At 45.7% G+C, this 19283-nt stretch overlaps 1 protein-coding gene across 1 annotated transcript in view; it reads left to right on the top strand.

Moving 5' to 3' along the window:
* The window catches only part of RNF32 (ring finger protein 32), a 47811-nt gene extending 37635 nt beyond the window's left edge, over positions 1-10176 (top strand). The window contains exons 8-9 of the mRNA XM_068549761.1: positions 8965-9132; positions 9826-10176. Of these exons, the coding sequence (XP_068405862.1) occupies positions 8965-9132; positions 9826-10056 (399 nt within the window). The 3' untranslated portion in view covers positions 10057-10176. The remainder of the gene's footprint in view (positions 1-8964; positions 9133-9825) is intronic.
* The last annotated feature ends 9107 nt before the right edge of the window (positions 10177-19283 follow it).

The following is a 19283-nucleotide window of genomic DNA, read 5'->3' on the forward strand; positions in this document are numbered from 1 at the left end:
AAAATCTAGAAATCACAGGTTAAGATATTTAAAGTAAAAATATAACTCTTGGTCCTGGATTCTCATTATATTCATCTTTACAGTTTTTCAGAACTAAACTTGTATCCTGAAGCCCAGCTTCAGAAGAATTGGGGTCCGTAGGTTTCCTAGTAATAGATGCAGTGAAAGATAAATTCCAAAGCCAAAGTGAACAGTGAGTTTATCAAGGCTCCTCTGGGCGGGAGACCAGCTCTGTGACAGGGACATTCCAGGAGTGCCAGGTTTCCTGCACAGGCCTGCCTTTCAGCTCTGCGTTTTGACACCCGTGTCTTCACCCCGTCACCCTCCTCACAACATAAATGTGCACAGAACTTTAGATCAGTGGACTATTAGGGATCCAGTGTTTGAATTTTAGAAATTGGAGTGTTTACAAAGCAAAATGTGCAGTAACTACAGTATCAGGTATGGTAAAATTCTTCATTATCTGTGGAACCACGGTTCTTGAATCTGGGGTGACGTGCAACCACCAGCCACATTTCTAAGCTGTATCTCCATACTCACCACTGGTGACAGTTAAATTAATGCAAATTCGTCTTATGTTTAGTCTAAACAATTGAAATTGCAAATTACTAGAAGAAATAGATCATGTGATGCATCCTGCTGTCCAAGGCAGATAAATAAATGTCAGATCCACCGCCTCATTAGTCAGTGAGGCCAAGACGTTGCAGCAGCCTCTGCCTTCTCCCCCAGCAGCCTGCTGCCATTCTGTACTCCAGTGGCCTCCAGACCTTTGGAGTCTACAGATGGTCAAAGAGAGACTCAGGGCTCCAACAAGGTCACTGCCAACTTTCAAAACCTTTCTATTTTGCCAAGTAAGAGTTAAAACCAAGCATCATACACCATCAGAATCATCTCGTAAAAGGAGGACTATTTTTCAACACCAGGAAAGTTGGAAATGCTTGACCACATACTAAAGGATATGCCTTTACACTGAACCATTTAGCTTTAAAAAATTTCACTCCACTGAATTCACTTTTTTTCTCTTCCGGCAGATGGGTGAAAACTTCTTTGTCATACTTGGGAACCACTGGTTTAATTACCTTCAGGGAAAAGAAGTCTAATCAACAAAAAAGAAAGGCAAAGAGGGATAATAATGTGATATTTTTAGGCACAATAAATGAGGAAGTGCTTGTTTCCTTTAAAGTTTCAAGCTCTCACCAAGATGGATATGTTTTTAATACTCTAGATTAGATTAGCGCAGGCCATTCTATTTTTATAAATTAATCTATCTTACTTGCAAAAGAACTGTGGCCTTGCATTTTCACTCTTCTGTTGCAGAGGGGATTAATGAAGTCTTTCCTTACCTTAGTTTTCCTGCATCTACTGGGTCTTAACTAATTAGTAGAATACAGAGGTCATCTTTGTACAAATAGCCATGCTTCCATATGCTGAGGATTTCTCTTCGCAGATCTGCCTTGCTTTGAAATATCGCTGGCACATTCCTAACAAGACTGAAGCAGAGCAAAGTGAAGTTGTGTTACACTGTAGGTTCTTTTAAATAGATGGCAGTCCCGCGGTAAGAACCGCGCGGGTCAAATGTTGCGTTTTGTACCCACAAGTGTGTGTCAGAAGTAACCTTGAGTCAGCAGCGCCTTTGTCACGGAGGGCGCTGGGGCCCTAGGGATGATCCAGGAGGCCTGGTGCGCTCCCGCGTCGTCTGGTGAACTCAGATCAAAGCCGCCTGGAGAGGTCACTAGAGCTGCTGTGCTCATACCTGTCACCAGTGTGTACAGAAAGCCCAAGTGTTGCCCAGAATGCAGTGGTTGGTCCTTGAATGCCTTTGATCCTTATCTAGAAATTCTGCTAGCATATGTCGTATAATTGAGGTATGGCCTTTTATTGCTGCAATTAAAACTTTTCAAATGCATTATACTATCTCAACCCAAGCTAAAAGTCCTGAGCATTGTTTAAAAAGTGAGGTTAGGGATTTGTCAGATGCTGTGGGTGACTTTAGGGGCTGCCGCTCCCACACCCTCCCGCAGGAGATTTCTCTTACGTTTTTTCATTTACATCTCGCCAAACAGCATAATGGTCTTAAAGTTTGTTTAGTCCTTTGACTTCCTTTATCACATAGAGATGGCAAACATTCTGTTGCTAACTTGAAGTGGCTCCAAGCAGCAAGACGGGGAGGATATTAAACCAGTAAAAGCTTATCAACTGATTCATTGATATGCTGTAAATTCCAGGCTTTTCACTTTGCTTTTGAGGGCGGCCGTAAGTCAACACATTAGTAAGCAATTGCTGACATCAAGATGGATGCTGAGAGGGGCCTCCTGGGCAGACAGAGTTCACCTGGGCACTTTTGTTAGTATATTTTTTTTACTGTTTAGCCAGGATGTACTTGTAAATGACCAGTAATTGCTTTATATATCAATCACCTGAATTCGTAATTACTTAATTTATCAAATATCTGAAATGTGAGACTGAAAAAGAAAAATATAAGAAGATATTCATTTTTTTAATTGAAAATTTTATGTATTTTGTCCGTAGAATTAATATTAACCACTAGTTTGAAAACTAGAACTCAATCGTCTTTACGTGTGTGGTGCTTGCCTTTTCAATCACTGAAGGCCTCTGACCCGTGTGACAGTGAGGCAGTAAATAGGAGAAGGATGCTAATCACACAGGAATTTGACATTTAAGAAATATTTCTTAATAGCTACACTTAGGACATTGCTCTGACCTGGCCACGACAGGTAGTCCGTAAATATATGCTGATTTAAGTTTTTACAATATTACCCTTGTTAACTTTCCAATACTTGAAGCACAAGAATAAAGACGGTCACATCAGTTCACTTTTAGAAATTTGCCATAAATATATACGGAAGGATTTTCGGTATGTTTATTAACAAGCTAACGTCAGTGTTATAATTAGAAGCCAAACATTGATGCTTCACTGAATCTTGACACGGCAGGCTCCTTCAGCATCATTCCACGCAGACACTGTCCTTTTTTTCAATCCCCACAAAGGAACTTGTACTGCACTCCTTTAGAATATGCACATTAGGGCATGTATGTGTCTCCATTTCTAATCTATTGCAAACTAAAGTCGACATTTTTTATTGAACGCCAAGGGCCTCGCCAAGATGAATCTAAGGAACGAGGAGATAAGAAATACACACAGGAAAAAGGTATGAGCACCCAGCCGGTGACAAGTGTCAAGCGAAGGGGCCAAAAGTGCTCTCTGGGCGTCCGGAGAGCGCGCACGTCCAGCCCAGGCGCGGGGGACACACAGCCGTGCAGAGGTCGCAGGGACGGAGGAGCATGACAGTCATTCGTGGGCTGAGTGAGCCTGGCCAGACCGGAAGATCCCTATGGGAAAGTAGTGCCTTTCCTGAGGAGAGGCGGGGGCGAGGCCCGGGGAGGAGAAGCTGGCATCAGGGATGGAGGGCGAGGTGGGGACGGCAGTGTCCCCTGCAGGCGGTGAGGGCGAGGGAGCAGCTGGGGGCGCCTGGCCCACGCCTGCCCGCCCCTCCTGCCCCTGCACCTCGCAGTCAGACCCTCTCTTCCGCACCCTCTCCCGGCCCCACCCCGCCTTCCTGCCGGGTTGGGCGCCCTGTCCTTAAAGGAACAAGATGTGCCCCGGCCCGGCCCGGCCTGGCCCAGGCTCCTCTGGGACCCGTCTGTGCTTTCTATCCCTCACCCTGCCGCAGCTAAACGGCAGGGTAAAGGCAAAATTACTTAGCTTAGGTTGAATAACCTGCATTTTAAGTCTTTAACCACCACTGCATATAAAGGGGATTGTTATTCTTCTCATTTACGACATGCTTTCCATTTAAGCCGAGGAAGAAAGCATGGTCGTTAACGAGTGTGAAAGTGATGCCAGGTGTGCCAGGCAGGCTGGCGGACAGGAAAATACAAACGAGCGCACCTGCGTCCGGCACTGACCCTGCACCTCGCCCGTTCAGAACGTGGTTCCGGGTGGGGAGCCGCTGCTTTCCAGCGGCCTCCGCAGACCCGAGCGTCGCCCCGGAGCCCCTGCCTGCTTCCCCACCAGACTCACGGCCTCCTCTGGGTGCGCCCCACCTTCCTGGAGGGAAAGAGGCAGGAAACACTCCGTTGAAAACGGTATCAGTTTCAACCAGCCGTGTCATGGAGAAAACCCCGAGGAGACGAAGGCGCAGGGAGCAGACTGCGAGGGTCGGAGGCCAGCGTGGCCGGCCGGGCGCGCTAAGACCCGCCCTCCGCACAGGCACTAGCTGCATCTGCGAAACTGACGAGCCCGGTTCCTCAGCTAGTGGTTCTGCTGTGTCCCCCGTAGTTGGCGTACAGAGCGACCCACAGACAGACAGAGGCGGGGACCCAGGGAGAGCTCTGCACGGTGGGCCAGCGTTGAGTGCAGCACTCCCAGCGCCCGAGCTGACAGTGAGAAGGAATGGAGGCGGCCCGCAGCGCAGGGAGGCGACATCGGGGACCGTCCCCACTGGGGCCACGTGGGACCCAGCAGCATGCACACTAGCTCCAACTCAAGCCGTGAGAACTCACTCAACGTGTAGGAAGAGCACCACAGAGATACCTCGCCACACACGTGACAACATTAACATATATATACAGAGAGGGATATATAAATACTCGTGGCCTCCACATTTACTCTGTTGCTCTAAGTGACCTTTGAAAGCTCATGGGGACACCTCACACTTGGAGTTGGGTGGTTACGTCTCCAGGAATGATGACTAAAGCTGTGTTAAATAACTCTGACTCAAAAAACTTAATCGGGAAACTTCTATGATGGCAGTTCTCCAGCATGCGTGAGCATCAGAACCCCGTGGGGGTTGTTAAACCACAGACGGCTGCTTCCTACCTGCAGGTTCTGACCCAGGAGGGCTGGGCCGGCCCGGGAGTTGGCATTGCTGACAAGTTACCAGGTGATGCAGATGCTGCGGGTCCGCGGACCTCACCTGAGAAGCAGCATTGCGATCCTTTCACGCCAACCTGTCTGCTCCAAGTAGCACTTCGGTTCAGAACTAATTTGAGAACATACCTCATAATCTGAGATACTCTGTAAGGTCTGGAATAGAACGTGATCCTTTTTATTCTGAGGTATAATTTTGGAGGAAGAAAAGACCTTACCTTACAGGTCTATATGGGAAATATCTCACACTTCAAGAAAACCCAATTTACAGAAAACTTGGATTATAAAACATTAATTGGAAGGCAGTTGTATGCATTTCCAAGTAATTCTTCCTTTTATAAAGTATAGGGAACTCTTCTACTTTCAATAATTTATTTGGAGTTTATCAGGTATTTGAAAGGCTGAGGAACAGAGAAAATGAAACACTGCCAGCTGGAGCCCATAAGCTAGGATCCAGCTGCCAGGCAAGTGTAATTAGAATCAGCAAGAAACAGAATTGGATTCATAGATGGAAAAGCATCTTCCTCCAGACCTCCAGGTACAGCTGAAAAACAACTGCATGCAAAACCCCAAAACACAGGTGCCTGGATTCACACCCCGTGGGCCGCCTGCCGTGTTACAGCACGGCCTTTCCCTGAAACCCAGCACGCATCCTTGTTAACACCCAGGGACCAAGGCTGGGCAGGCTCACTCACCACAGCCGCTGCCCCCTTCCCGCGCAGGCTCGAGTCTTCTTGCAGGACGGATGGGAATTGGGAGGGAACACCAGGTCCGCGAAGGCACCTTCTGATGGAGGTGACTTACACAGGCATGGCATCCCGCCAGGTTGTCCACATAAAAACAAATGAACAGACAAACCGCGCACATGGGATGTCCAGTAGAGTAGGATACTTGAAATGGGAAAGTCCTCCACGTCCACGGAGAACATGTTCCGCGCATCACACACCTAAATGACTGCGAGGTTTGATGGGCTGAGTTCCTTTCATCCTGCCCAGTTCCATGAAACAGCCACAGTCTCTCAGCCAGGACACTGCTAATTGCTGAAACAAATAAACCCCTAATTTCAACGACTGAAAACAGAAGCTTCAGTGACCTGAGTCGCAGTGTGCCACCCTGTGGGACACAGATACTGTCCCCCCCATCCTTTTGCCCTACCATCCCCTGGGCCTCAGAGACCTGTGTGTCCAGCCCAGAGACCCCATTCCCATTGGAAACGCTGTGTCACGTGGCCCCACCTAGCACAGGGGGAACGGGGAATGTGGTTTCTGGATGGGACGCCTTCTGCAGACCGCTCTGTGCTGGGGAAGGACGAGCACGACAGCCAGCAGGTGACAGCCGCCACTGTCACACCCTTTAAACAACAGATCACCCCTACCATTTACATCAGCCTTCAAACGTTTAACAGAGGAGCTATCGGAGTGGCCCTGGGTTGGCTACCTCTCCGTGCCCAGACGTGAGGTCACTCCTTTCTAGTGTCTTTCTGAGCCGCCAGGCCACGCTGTCCAGTGCAGGGAGCCACAAGCCACCTGTGGCCGTCCAGTCCAAATGGAGATGTGATGCGCGGGCACAGCATGCTCGGATTTCAAAGCCTTTCAGGAAGGAAAGAATATAAAGATCTCAACAGCTTATTCAACTGATACATTTTGAAGTGATAAGTATTTTGGATATGCTGGGTTACGTAAAATATTAAATTTAATTCCACCTATTTAGAAACTTTTCTTAATGTGGCTCCTATAAATTTTAAGATTAGACATGGCTCACGTGACATTTCTTGCAGACGGTGTCGATCTAGACTAGCTGGTGAAGTCTTACATTTTAGCAAGTTCTAAAACAATTATACTAAAAGGGTTTTTTCCAAGTATATCATACAGCACTTTGAGAAGATCAGGGAGAGAAAAAAAATAAGACCAAATACAGCCCTATCCCCAAATCTCTTTAATAAAAACCATTTACTCCTGTGCCCCAGCTGTTCACAGGCCTTTTTCTTTTCTTTAAATTTTTATTGGAGTATAGTTGATTTACAATGTTGTGTTAGTTTCAGGTGTAAAGCAAAGTGAATCAGTTATGCATATACATATATCCACTCTTTTTTAGGTTCTTTTCCCATATAGGTCATTACAGAGTACTGAGTAGAGTTCCCTGTGCTATACAGTAGGTCCTTATTAGTTACCTATTTTATATATAGTAGTGTGTATATGTCAATCCCAGTCTTCCAATTTATCCCTCTCCCCTCACCCCTGGTAACCATAAATTTGTTTTCTAAATCTGTGACTCTATTTCTGTTTTGTAGATAAATTCATACTGAGTGAAGTAAGTCAGGCAGAGAAAGACAAATATCATATGATAGCGCTTGTATGTGGAATCTACAAAAAAGGGAGGGGGTACAAATGAACTTGCCCAGTCTTTTCTCATAAGATTCCCTCAACAACGAATGTAACTTGCCCAAGGTCACTCAGCTGGTAACTGAGAGTCTGGATTTGAACCCACAGTGATAATCCAGGTCTTTAAAACGTAACTGAAATCCATGAAACTCTTTTTCCTTCCCAGCCCATCTAAGGAGACCGACTTCTGGAATCTTGAAGCCCTTTGGAATCACAATATCACTCACCTATCTAGGCAACCCTGCTAATGTGTATGTTCCTGAAAAATCATGCAGGACTTATGGGAAAATGGGCAAGCCATCTAAAACCTGCACAACTGTAACCAAAACACTAACAAAAACCCTAAAAAGTTTAAGACGTTACATTTCTAATAAACCAATAACTATACGACCTTGTCTTTTCTAAAAAGGAGTGGATGGCACCTTGATGGAAGGGTATACACAGAAGACTTAAAGATTCCTAATTTGGGAGATTACAATTCACAGAGATCAGAGAGACTCACACAGTAAACATTTCCAAAGGCCAGACTGAGTCCAGAGCAGGGAGGCTGGAGGATATCACAGTTTCGCTACTTTGCAGTGAGCAACTGTTACCACTTAATGGACCAAAAATGCACACACTTTGGTCCATCTGGGGGAAGTCACGCATGAGTCCACATACCTCCCACGTGATCTAGGCACGTTGCATTTTACGAATCACAGGTGAGGGAACTTGCACTGCAAATGCGTGCATTCACCCTGGCAATTCTGGTTTGCTGCCATCAGGAGGCGACAGCATGCCACAGCCAACAACTAACTCATTTGTCCTGAGATCACTATGCTTTTCTAAATCTTTTTGTATCAAAATATAGACCTTTATAAAAGGACTGAGCTTGGCGGAACATTAGAGACTGTATTTAAGGCTAATGCTTCTAAAGCAGAACAAAAGTTTGAGATAAAATGTAACACGCCGTCTCCATATTTACGCTAGCAGTGAAAACAGGATTTTAAGGTAAGTCCTAAAGATGTGTTCTGTAGCAAGGGGACATACAATTGTCCATAACTGATTAACTCAGGTTATTTTTTAAGGTCCTTAGGCAAGGGGTGGGGTTCAAAATTATGATTTTAGAGCTCGGTGAGAAAAGCAGAATGAGTAACCGGTTTGAAAGAAGGAGATAATCTTTCTCTTGGAAAGATTACTTTCTAAATGTTTTTTAAAAACCATTTTCTAAAACGTTCACACTAAAACGATCATTCATAGCCTGCAACCCCAGGGGAAGATGTTGTGGAGCAAGGGGAAGGGAAGCAGCTCTCATTAGCGACGGCCTGGCGGTGGCCCCAGGAAAGCGGCCCTGTGCAGTGACCGTCCCCGTGAAGACTAGAGTAGCTGGTGCCAGACCAGGATGACCATGTGACTACTTGTGCAAAATTCTAATCCTTTCTCCTCTCAACTTCTCATCAATGTATTCCCTGCTAACAAGCAAGGCTTACAACCAGGTGCCCCGTTCTGGTAAAATCTCTGCACCAATTCTCTGGACTTGGAGTGATTAAGGAAATTGCCGTGTGTCTATTTCCCCAAGAAGTACTATTCAGAGGCAGAGCCTTAGGGAAATGAGCAGGAAGGGTGGTCGGGACTCAAGAAGGTGCTTCCCTTCAACCTCCCTCCAGAACTTCTCACTGCCTCTGTGTAAGTGTGCCCCCGCCGTGTCCCCAGTTCACAGAGATCAGCCACCGCCTGCTGTGCTCTTACCACACGGACATAGACGAGCTCTTCTCAGAGATCGACCGCTGCCTGGCCCTCAACCGCAGCGTGCTGCAGCAGCTCGAGGACAGGTGTGGCCACGAGCTCACGGAAGAGGAGTGGGGGAAGATCCAGACACAGGTAGGCTGTGCCCGGGACAGGGCAGCCAGCGGCTCTGCAGTGCTGCCTGGGGGGGGACCCACCAGGAAAGGGGGGGCCCGGCCTGTGCCCGCACCACGTGGGGCCCCAGGACCTTCACCACCCACTCTGGGGTGAGTGCCAAGGCCCCTGAGTGTGAAATTCTGCTTTGATGATGGCATTTTGTGAAAGCGCCGAGGGAAAAGGCCTCCCCACGTGCTCTTCCCCCGCCCCCCGGAGTTTCCCCGCAGGTCCCAGCCTGCCCTCCTCTTGCATCTGTAGGAGCCGTGAAAGAACGACACTCCAAATCCCACAGAGGAAACAATTGCTTAGAAAATCACAGAAAGAGGAAAATGTATAAAGAAGTTTAGCAGCTACACAGTATCAAGAAATTTGAAAAAGACTACTCTTCATTGCTTAATTAAAAGAAAACCTGTATTATTAATGTTCAGCATTTTATAAAGTATTTGTGTTTCAAAATGGGTTATCCCAGGGGTGTTACTGTCCCTTTCCATTTTTCACAAGAGTAGCAGAGTACGTATATAATTAATGTTATTTTAACACAGAATGAAATGTCTTCATTTTTAGAAGATCCACGTCTGTCAGTATACAGTTCTCACTTAAATTTCCGGAACTTCCTATCACGATGAAACCAGCCACCTGCGTGACAAAGCCCCGTGTCCTTCTGTGTTGCAGGCCCTGCTCCGGGAGAGCCCCGAGTGTTCCATCTGCCTCAGCCCGCTCTCCGTCGGCAGCCAGGCTCCCCCGGCCCCCTCGGCACGGCACACGGTCCTCCTGTCCTGCTCACACGTGTTCCACCACACGTGTCTCCTTGCTCTGGAGGAGTTCTCCTTGGGGGACAGTTCTCCCTTCCACGTGTGTCCTCTCTGCCGCTCTTGCTATCAAAAGAAAATTCTTGAATGTTGAATTCACAGGAATAAAATTATATAATTCAGGGGGAAAGGTTTACCTTAATTTTGGTAGTGTACTTAGGAAAGCTAACGATATTTTAAAAGCTGACAACCCATCCAATTTTAGTCTTTATAGAAAGAAAACTTCAGATTCATGAGTTGAATCAGTTGAGGTAAGTGAGGAATGGACTAAAAACTTCCGTCTTAGAGGTTCTGTAATTTGCTGATCTGCTCTGCCTCTAGTGGGCCAGCTGGAATTGCTCGTAACAGTAAAGGGACTCCCTTCTGACACAGTAGCCTGGCTCACTGGCCCATTTCCACAGCGGTTCTGATTGGCCCGCAGGGGGGCTGCCGGTAGGGTTACAATACTCTGTCTTCCCAGGCCTGGCCCCCGCGTGGCTGGGTACTTACCTACAGCTAGTGTCGACCACAACCTAAAGGTCCTCTGCCGCTCCTAATTCTTGTTTTGTAGTAACTGCTTTATTTCTATAGGATAAATTACTGTTGTACTTCAGCACTTTGAATATATAAACCCAAGACATGAAAATAAAATATTCAGTGGTTTCAACATCAGAAAATAGTAAATCACATAGTAATGACTTAGAGCCACATATACTGTTTTAGTACATACGTGAAGAAATCCACGAAATCTTCCTGGGAGCCTGGTCGCTTACAAGAATGAAGCGCAGTTGGACGGTGAGGTGCCCCCGCTGCTGGGACAGATAAGGCCCAAACCTCAGGGACGGACAAAGCGGCCTGTTCTTTTGAACCCCAGCCCTTCAGCAGCGGGTGAGGGCTGAGGGGCTTCTCTAAGTGGACCCTGGCTCGTGGCCCGTGGCTCGTGGCTCTGCCCGGGCTCCCAAGTGACTCTCCCATGTGCTGAGGCAGAGACGTTTGTGGCCACGCCGGGGCACCTGGCACACAAGACTGCAGCCACAGCTAACTGCAGGCAAGGAGACAGGAAGCCCGGCCTGGGAGGAAAAAGATAGACAGGTTGCCAAGGCCAGGAGCACGCCTGCCACGGGTGCAGAACAGCCCCAGTGTCGTGTGGGAAGAAATACTAAATGTATGTTCCTATTTATTTTCTACCCCATCCTTTTAAAACACTCATCTGGCATGTTTTATTTATATATAGCCATATACGTGTATGTCATTTAAATGAGTCAATCCACACATGTTGGCGTGTGCTCACTTTTCAATGGTGGAGTTACAGGGGGAATGGACGTCAGGTTGCCTGGTTATCACGAAACTATCACGGTGGAGCTGTTCTGATGTGATTTTTCCCATTACAAAATGTGGAGACTAACTTGGAGAATGATTTAAAGAGTGAGCGAACACTTCTGTTGTGAGACAGCAGAGGGAGGCTGGATCCCAGACCTCACTTTTCTGTTCAGAAGGCCCACGAGGCAGAGCACAGCCGTGTGATAAGACTGGGCCAGTCTGATTCCAGGCCCCAAACCTGGAATCTGTGGGGAGAGTCCAGGGATGCCCAGGTCACTCAGTGATAGTAAGAGGCCCCTAAGGGCCAGGTGTGACCATGTCCCTGCACTCCTGTCCCTGGGCACGATGACTGGGTGTGGCCGCCCAAACCCCCGGCAGTCCCGCCTGCTTTCTGAACCCACTTCTCAAGCCTTCCCACTGCATCTGCGAGCTGTCAAGTCCTTCCAGTAAACTCTTTTCCTGCTAAGTGAGCACGGTCCGCCTCTGCTCTTTGCAACCAAGTACTCCACTGACCGAGGCCTTAGTTAATTGTAGGCAGCGGGCACACAGGGAAAATCAGTGAGGATGGAAATCTGGGGTTGGTCATCATTGGGGAAGATGGCAGTGAAAACCCCATGAGTGTTCAGGGGTGAGTCTCACACAGCTGTGAAAGTCGATGGCAAATCAGGTGATTTTCTTATTGACAAGTCTTCTGGAACAGCATGCCCAACAAAGCCTTGGGGAGACCAAGTTACAACCACAGAACAGTAAAAAAAAACAAAAGCACTTCAGTGGAGTAGCTGCTTCTCTGGACAGTTTGAAGACAACAACACATTCTCAGGTCAAGCCACGAACACCACACAGACTTTTGTACGGTAACATCACAGCCTCTTCAGGTCTCATTCAAAACTTGGTCATCGTCCAAGAAAGAGTTGGGGCCCTAAGAAGCATGAGTTTGGTGGAGGACTCACTTGGGAGAGGGAAAGTCTGTGATGTTATTTAAATCCATGTATAATCCATAAATTTCTGGAGTTATTTACAAATACCATTTTTACCTTTCCAGGTGGTTGGGTATTTAGTTTATTACCATTTTGATTAGTAAATCCCAGTTTTGTTTCATTTTATCAGGGAGTATGATTTTATTGTCCCATTGCTGTAAAAACGCTTATGACAAGCAGCATTTATTAGTTATCTGTTGGATGGGGGCTGCCTGCTCTGTGGTGGGCTCAGCTGGGCTTGGCTGCAAACTGTACCTTAGATCCAGATGTGTTCCCTGAGCTTGGTGAATTTGGTTTCTGGCACCTGCAACCAAAGAGCTCTGATGAGCACAAGATAGCACAAACTAAGGTGGAACCAGAGAAGAGAAAGAAGCAAGAGGACTTCCCTGGCGGTCCAGTGCTTAAGACTCCTTGCTTCCACTGCAGGGGGCGCGGGTTCGATCCCTGGTCGGGGAGCTAGGGTCCCGCATGCCGTGTGGTGCAGCCAAAAAAAAAAAAAAAAGAAAGAAAGAAACGAGTGGTAGCAAAAGAAGGCAAGAAGGAGGCTGAGCTCCATACGATGAACACCCCGCACACCTGAGCTAGCAGTGGCCCCAAACAGGAAGACCGTGTGTTACGCGATTCCTCACGTCCATGAGTTAAAGAGAGTTCAGGGAGAAAATGGCTACCCTCTCTCTCTTTTTAAGAAAAGTGCCTCCTCTCTCTCATTGTTTGACTTGGTAACTGGGGTGGCTGTGGAGTACGGCTCGGATCTCCTTTCAAGAACACCGGCCGTGGGGAGTCAGCCAGCTGACGTCCTCCAGACGCTGCCCCTCCACGTCAGACTCGGAGCTCAAGCCAAGGCCACACGCTCCCCAGGCTGCTCCTGAGCACTCGGGGTCCAGACAACTCACACCAATAGTCCTCCCATCTCACAGACCACCACTCCTTATGCTCACCTCAGACATGACTTTTCCCATAAAAAGGCGGCTGTATGACAGACATAATAAACAGATGGTGTTCACTCCGAGGTCCCAAGATGCAGTGGTGAGTTTCCTGGGACAGATCTTGTAAAGTATTCCTCATACAGGCTGATGACCTCACACCAAGGTCAACGTGTACTGATACACCTCAATGGACAACAGGGTGTGGACAGGTAACTTCCTCCCGGGGAAGCTGAGAGCCTGCAGAGGACACGCGAAGACGAGGCCCCGAGTCCCCCCTGAAGTGAGCGCTAACAGCACCAGAGCGCCTACTAAGTTAAGTAAGTCACATAGGGATCTCAGCTCTTATTCTAGTGGCGCAAACTCAGATGCCTTCTGCGGCCGAGCAATAACAGATAAGCGGGAAAGCAGTTGGTTACTGATTAGGATCCATGATCCTGAAACATGGAACTTAACGCTGCCAGATTATCTAATTTTTAAAGAGACTATCTCTCACTCAAAAGACACCGAGGCTTTTGACTCTGATGACAATATGGTACTGGCATAAAAAGACAAATAGATCAGTGGAACAGAATAGAGAGCCCAGAAATAAACCCAAGCATACATGATCGATTAATTTACATCAAACAAGCCAAGAATATACAATGAAGAAAGAAGTCTCTTTAATAAATGGTGTTGGAAAAACTGGACAGCTACATGCAAAAGAGTGATGCTGGACGCCAGTCTTAAACGATATACAAAAATCAACTCAAAATGGACTTAAGGACTTGAACGTAAGACCTGAAACCATAAAACTTCTAGAAGAATACACAGGTGGTAAGCTCCTTGACATAAATCTTAGCAATTATTTTTTGGATTTGACACCAAAAGCAATACAACAAAAGCAAAAATAAATAAATAAAAAATATAAAATAAAAAAGCTTCTGCAAAACAAATATCAACAAAATGAAAAGGTAACAACCTACAGAATGGGAGAAAATATTTGCAAATCATATATCTGTTAAGGGGTTAATATCCAAAAATACATAAAGAACTTATACAGCTCAATAGCAAAAAAATAATCTGATTAGAAAATGGACAGAAGATCTGAATAAACATTTTTCCAAATAAGACATACAGGTGGCTAACAGGTACATGAAAAGATGCTCAACATCAGTAATCAACAGGAAAATACAAATCAAAACCACAATGAGATATCACCTCACAACCGTTAGAATGACTACTATCAAAAAGACAAGAAAAAAGTGCTGGCGAGGTTGTGGAGAACAGGGAGCCCTCCTGCGCTGTTGGCGGGAATGTAAATTGGTGCAGCCACCGTGGAGAGCAGTATGGAGGTTCCTCAAAAAACTAAAAATAGAACTACCAAATGATTTAGCAATTCTACTTCTGGGTATGTATCCAGAAGAAATGAAATCAGGATCTCCAAGAGATGTCTGCATCCCCATATTCACTGCAGCATTATGTACAATAACCGAGTCATGAGGACAATTTTAAGCGTCCATCAATGGATGAATGGTTAGAGAACATGTGGTATATAAAATATTATTCCTCTGTAAAAAGGAAATTCTGCCATTTGTGACAACATGGATGGAACTTAAAGCCATCACGCTAAGTGAAATAAGTAAGAGAAAGACAAATACCATATGATCTCACTTGTATGTGGAATCTAAAAAAACAAAAAAACAAACTCATAGATACAGAGGACAAATTGGTGGTGGCCAGTGGAAGGGGGGTGGAGGTGGTGAGCAAAATGGGTGAAGGGGGTCAAAAGGTACAAACTCACAGTTATAAAATAAGTCCTGGGGATGTAATGTGCAGCATGGGGACCAGAGTTAACAATACTGTACTGGAACCATCAAATGCTTACTTTATGCTTTCTGCAGGGAGTGTGGATGTACATCTAACTTACCTAAAATGGTGTAAGACTTTTTAAAAACTTTATCCCTGGTTCTCATGGTAGTGTTAGGGGATGAAGTTTTCTATGAGCCCCAATAACCAGCTGTAATATTGAATTCATGAGCCCAGGCCATAACCTATCTCTGCCCAGTGAGAGAAAGGCCTAAGAAGATCAAAGATTACACTTTGGCAAAATTCTTTGTTACATGATATTTCTGAAATTTTGAAATAATCTAGATGTACCAAAAAGTTATAACAATAGAATTCCCATGTAGCCTTCACCCAGCTTCCCCTCATGTTAACATGCCACAGTAAAATTGTCTAAACCAGAAACTAACACTGATACAATAGTGTTAACTAATCTACAAATTTGATCAATTGTCTCTGAGATATTTTGTGAACAAGAATTTTCTTTGCCAACAAGAATGCTAATGTCTAAAAGAGTGTACCTTCCAAATTATAAGCCAAGTGTATACAGTGATGTCACCATACTATGTGGAAGTTTCCAGACAGAGGAGAATGAGTCACTGACAAGAGCTCCATGAAATGAAGAGTACGTCTAAGTATTCATAATTCCAAACACAAGGTTCGTGTTTGCTACATTAAAAGAGGCGAATAATCTTCAAAACAGTTTATGAGATATACTAATTAGAGTTTCAGGTTATAGAATTTAGAAATAAGCTTGATTTTATGGACAATTGGTTTATGGAAAAGGCACTGAAATCACACATATTGTTTACTACATTGCCACAACTGACTCATCATCTGGGGAAACAATAAAGCTGATCAAGGATCGGCTGGAACTGCATTCAGGTGCTCACGTCGGGGTCGGACCTGACTGCAGTGACCTGAGTGCAAGACGAGTTGCCATCTCCTAGGGAGCCCCAGGAGGGCAGGCAGGGCAGCTGTGCACCCCACGGGCACCCAAGTTCTTGTGACTGTCCATCTTCAAGGTAAGTTCATGGTGGGAAGTGGCTCAGAGCCCCAGTCATAATTCCCTGTCACATCCACGGTGCTTCTCCTGGCGGACTCACTTCTTGGAGTCACCTTTCCGGGGGCCCTACACAGCAACCTCCCTGATCACCCCTGAGCCATGTGGCCACAGCTACCCACCGTGGGGGGCTGGGTACACTGCCACCTTACAGAAAACCAGACTTGTGGTGCTTAGCATGAAGGAGAGCAGGTGTGTGCCAGTGACGGTCTGCACAGCCACTCTCATTCCTTTCATCAAAATAAACTCCAGATAAAGGGATGCCTGATTACCAAAAAATGGAGGCTTAAAAGTAGTTATGTTTGAGGTGATGAAAATGTTCTGGAATTAGATGGTGGTGATGTTTGTGAATATACTTAATGTTAAAAGAGAAAAACCACAGGCCCAAAATGGTCACTTGTGTCACTTGTGCTAAAGCCCATGATACTTGACCTAACTGCAGTTTCGGCCTTCACCAGAAATGTAATCTTGATCAACCAGTCTGGAATCTTCTAGTCTTCACCAAGGAGGTAGTCTGCCACGTGGGCCCTCTCCACCCCCAGAGGAAGACGAGGCAATCTACATGATGAAACCCTTGCTGTTCCCTTCCCCCCAAATGATGTCTTGAACCAAAAATATTCCTTCTTTTTCTTTGGCTAATAGCTCCCTTGCCCCACCCTTCTCCCTATAAAAACCTTCTGTTTTGTACAACCCCTGGGAGCTCCTTCTAGGTGCTAGATGGGATGCTGCCCTAATCATAAGCCACCTAATAAGGCCAATTAGAGCCTCAATTTACTTGGTTGAATTTTGTTTTTTGAACACTAAACACCAGTGAACTGTTTACTCTGAGAGTGAATTTTACGGTGCACCGTCAAGCCCCCCAAGATGGCTGCTCTCTTGCTCTCTGGACATCCCCTGCTGGACCAGTCCCTGCCTCACCTACACCCTACTCACCTGGCTGACCTTCCCTCTTAATCACAGAGTCTGATCAGTAACTGCCTACATGCTTATCCCCGGCCCCAGCTACTGACCGTCCTAATCTTCCCATCAGAACGGCTCCACTAGGATAGTTTCCCTGGTAACCAGCCGACCTGATGTCCATCCCCCTGTAACCCTCACCCCCGCCCCGCCCCACAGCCGGAGGTGCCACTGCAGGACTTTGCTTCAGAGGTAAGATCCTGGGTCCAATAAACTATTGATGTCTCTGTCGCCACCACCAGGCTCTTTCTTTGGTCTCGCGACTGGGCAATTACAGGGCTTGCAGGCCTGTAGGGTGCAGCCCAACATGTGATATGTGAGCTACATCTTAATTAAAGGAGTTAGAGACAAAAACAGATAAATATTTTTACCTTGGAGTAGGGACTCTTGGAGTAGGGAAGTCCTAAGTACGATATCAAAAAATTTATGGGAAATTGTCAATTGTGACTACTTCAAAATTTTAGATTTCCATGTAGCAGAAAACAATGTGAACAAGTTAAAAAAACAAATAACCAGGAAAAATATTTACAACACAACAGAAAGACAAATATTTACTACTGTAATAGAAAGGTTTTATAAAACAATAAGAAATACCAAAAGTGGGCTAAGTACATTTAATAACTCATAAAAGCAGAAATACAAATAGTTGCTAAAATTCTTTTTAAAGTTCCCCCCCACTAGTTATTAAAAGTGTGAGAAAAACAGTATTTGCCCATCAAGTTGCCACTAATGTAAAAGACTGGCAAAATCCAGTGTTAGCTAGACACACACATGCTGCTGATGAGAGCATGATGATATGGTCTTTCTCTTGGAAGTGTGCATTCTCTTTGATCCACTTTCATTTCTAGGAATTATGTGACATTGTGACTTATAATAAAAAATACACATGTGGTCCTCCTCCATTTCTGGAACAGAGCTCTGAAGACCCTTGGAATTTCCTAAGTGATAAGAGGATAAGGGTATCTTTTTATATTCATAACAAGCCCCTTTCAACCACACCTGGGCTTATGTGAATGAGGTGACTTTTTTTTTTTAATTGAAGTAGAGTTGATTTACAATATTGTGTTAGTTTCAGGTGTACAGGGATTCGGTTATACATATATATACACATATTTTCTATATTCTTTTTTTTCTGATTCTTTTCCATTATAATTTGCTACAAGATATTGAATATACTTCTCTGTGCTATACAGTAAATCCTTGCTGTTTATTTATTTTATATATGGTAGTGTGTATCTGTTAATCCCATACTGCCAATTTGTCTCCCCACCCTTCCCCTTTGGTAACCACAAGTTTGTTTTCTATGTCTGAATTTGTTTGTTTTATAAATAAGTTCATTTGTACCACTTTTTAGATTCCACATATAAGTGATAGCATGATATTTGCCTTTCTCTGTCTGACTTATGGCATTATTTCATTCTTTTTTATGGCTGAGTAACATTCCGTTGTGCATATATTCTTTATCCATTCATCTGTCAATGGACATTTAGGTTGTTTCCATGTCTTGGTTATTGTAAATAGTGCTGGTATGAACACTGGGGTGCATGTAAATTTTCAAATTAGAGTTTTCTCCAGATATATGCCCAGGAGTAGGATTGCAGGATCATACGGTAACTCTATCTTTAGTTTTTTTAAGGAACCTCCACGCTGTTTTCCATAGTGGCTGCACCAATTTACATTCCCACCAGCTGTGTAGGAGGGTTCCCTTTTCTCCACACTGAATGAGGTGACTTCTGGAAACTCCCCAAGGATGGCCAGGGGAACCAACCAACTAATTAGGGGTCAGCCCCACCCTCCTGACCTCTGGGGAGTGGAAAGGGGCTAGAGGGTGAGCTCATCGCTAGTGGCCAATCATTTAATCCATCACGCCTATATAGTGAAGCCTCCACACACACAAAAACCGCTAACTGAAGGGACTCCGAGAGCTTCCGTGTCGGTGAACGCATGGAGGCTCTAGGAGAGTGGGGCACCCCGAGAGGGTGGGGAAGTTCAGTGCCCCTTCCCCAAACCTGGCCTGTGCATCTCTTCCATCTGGCTGTTCCTGACTTGTATCCTTTATGGGAAACAGGTAATCTAGCAAGTCAACTGTCTTCCAGCATTCTGTGAGCTACTCTAGCAAACTACTGAACTGGAAGAGGGGGTCCTGGGACCCTCTGATGTACAGCTGGTTGGTCAGAAGCACAGGTGACAGCCTGGGCTTGGGATCAGCATCTGAAGCGGGGGTGGGGTGGGGTGGGGGGGGCGGTTAGGCAGCCAGTCTTATTGGGACTGAGCCCCT

Source organism: Eschrichtius robustus, chromosome 8 (genome assembly GCF_028021215.1).
Source record: "Eschrichtius robustus isolate mEscRob2 chromosome 8, mEscRob2.pri, whole genome shotgun sequence".
Classification (NCBI taxonomy): domain Eukaryota; kingdom Metazoa; phylum Chordata; class Mammalia; order Artiodactyla; family Eschrichtiidae; genus Eschrichtius; species Eschrichtius robustus.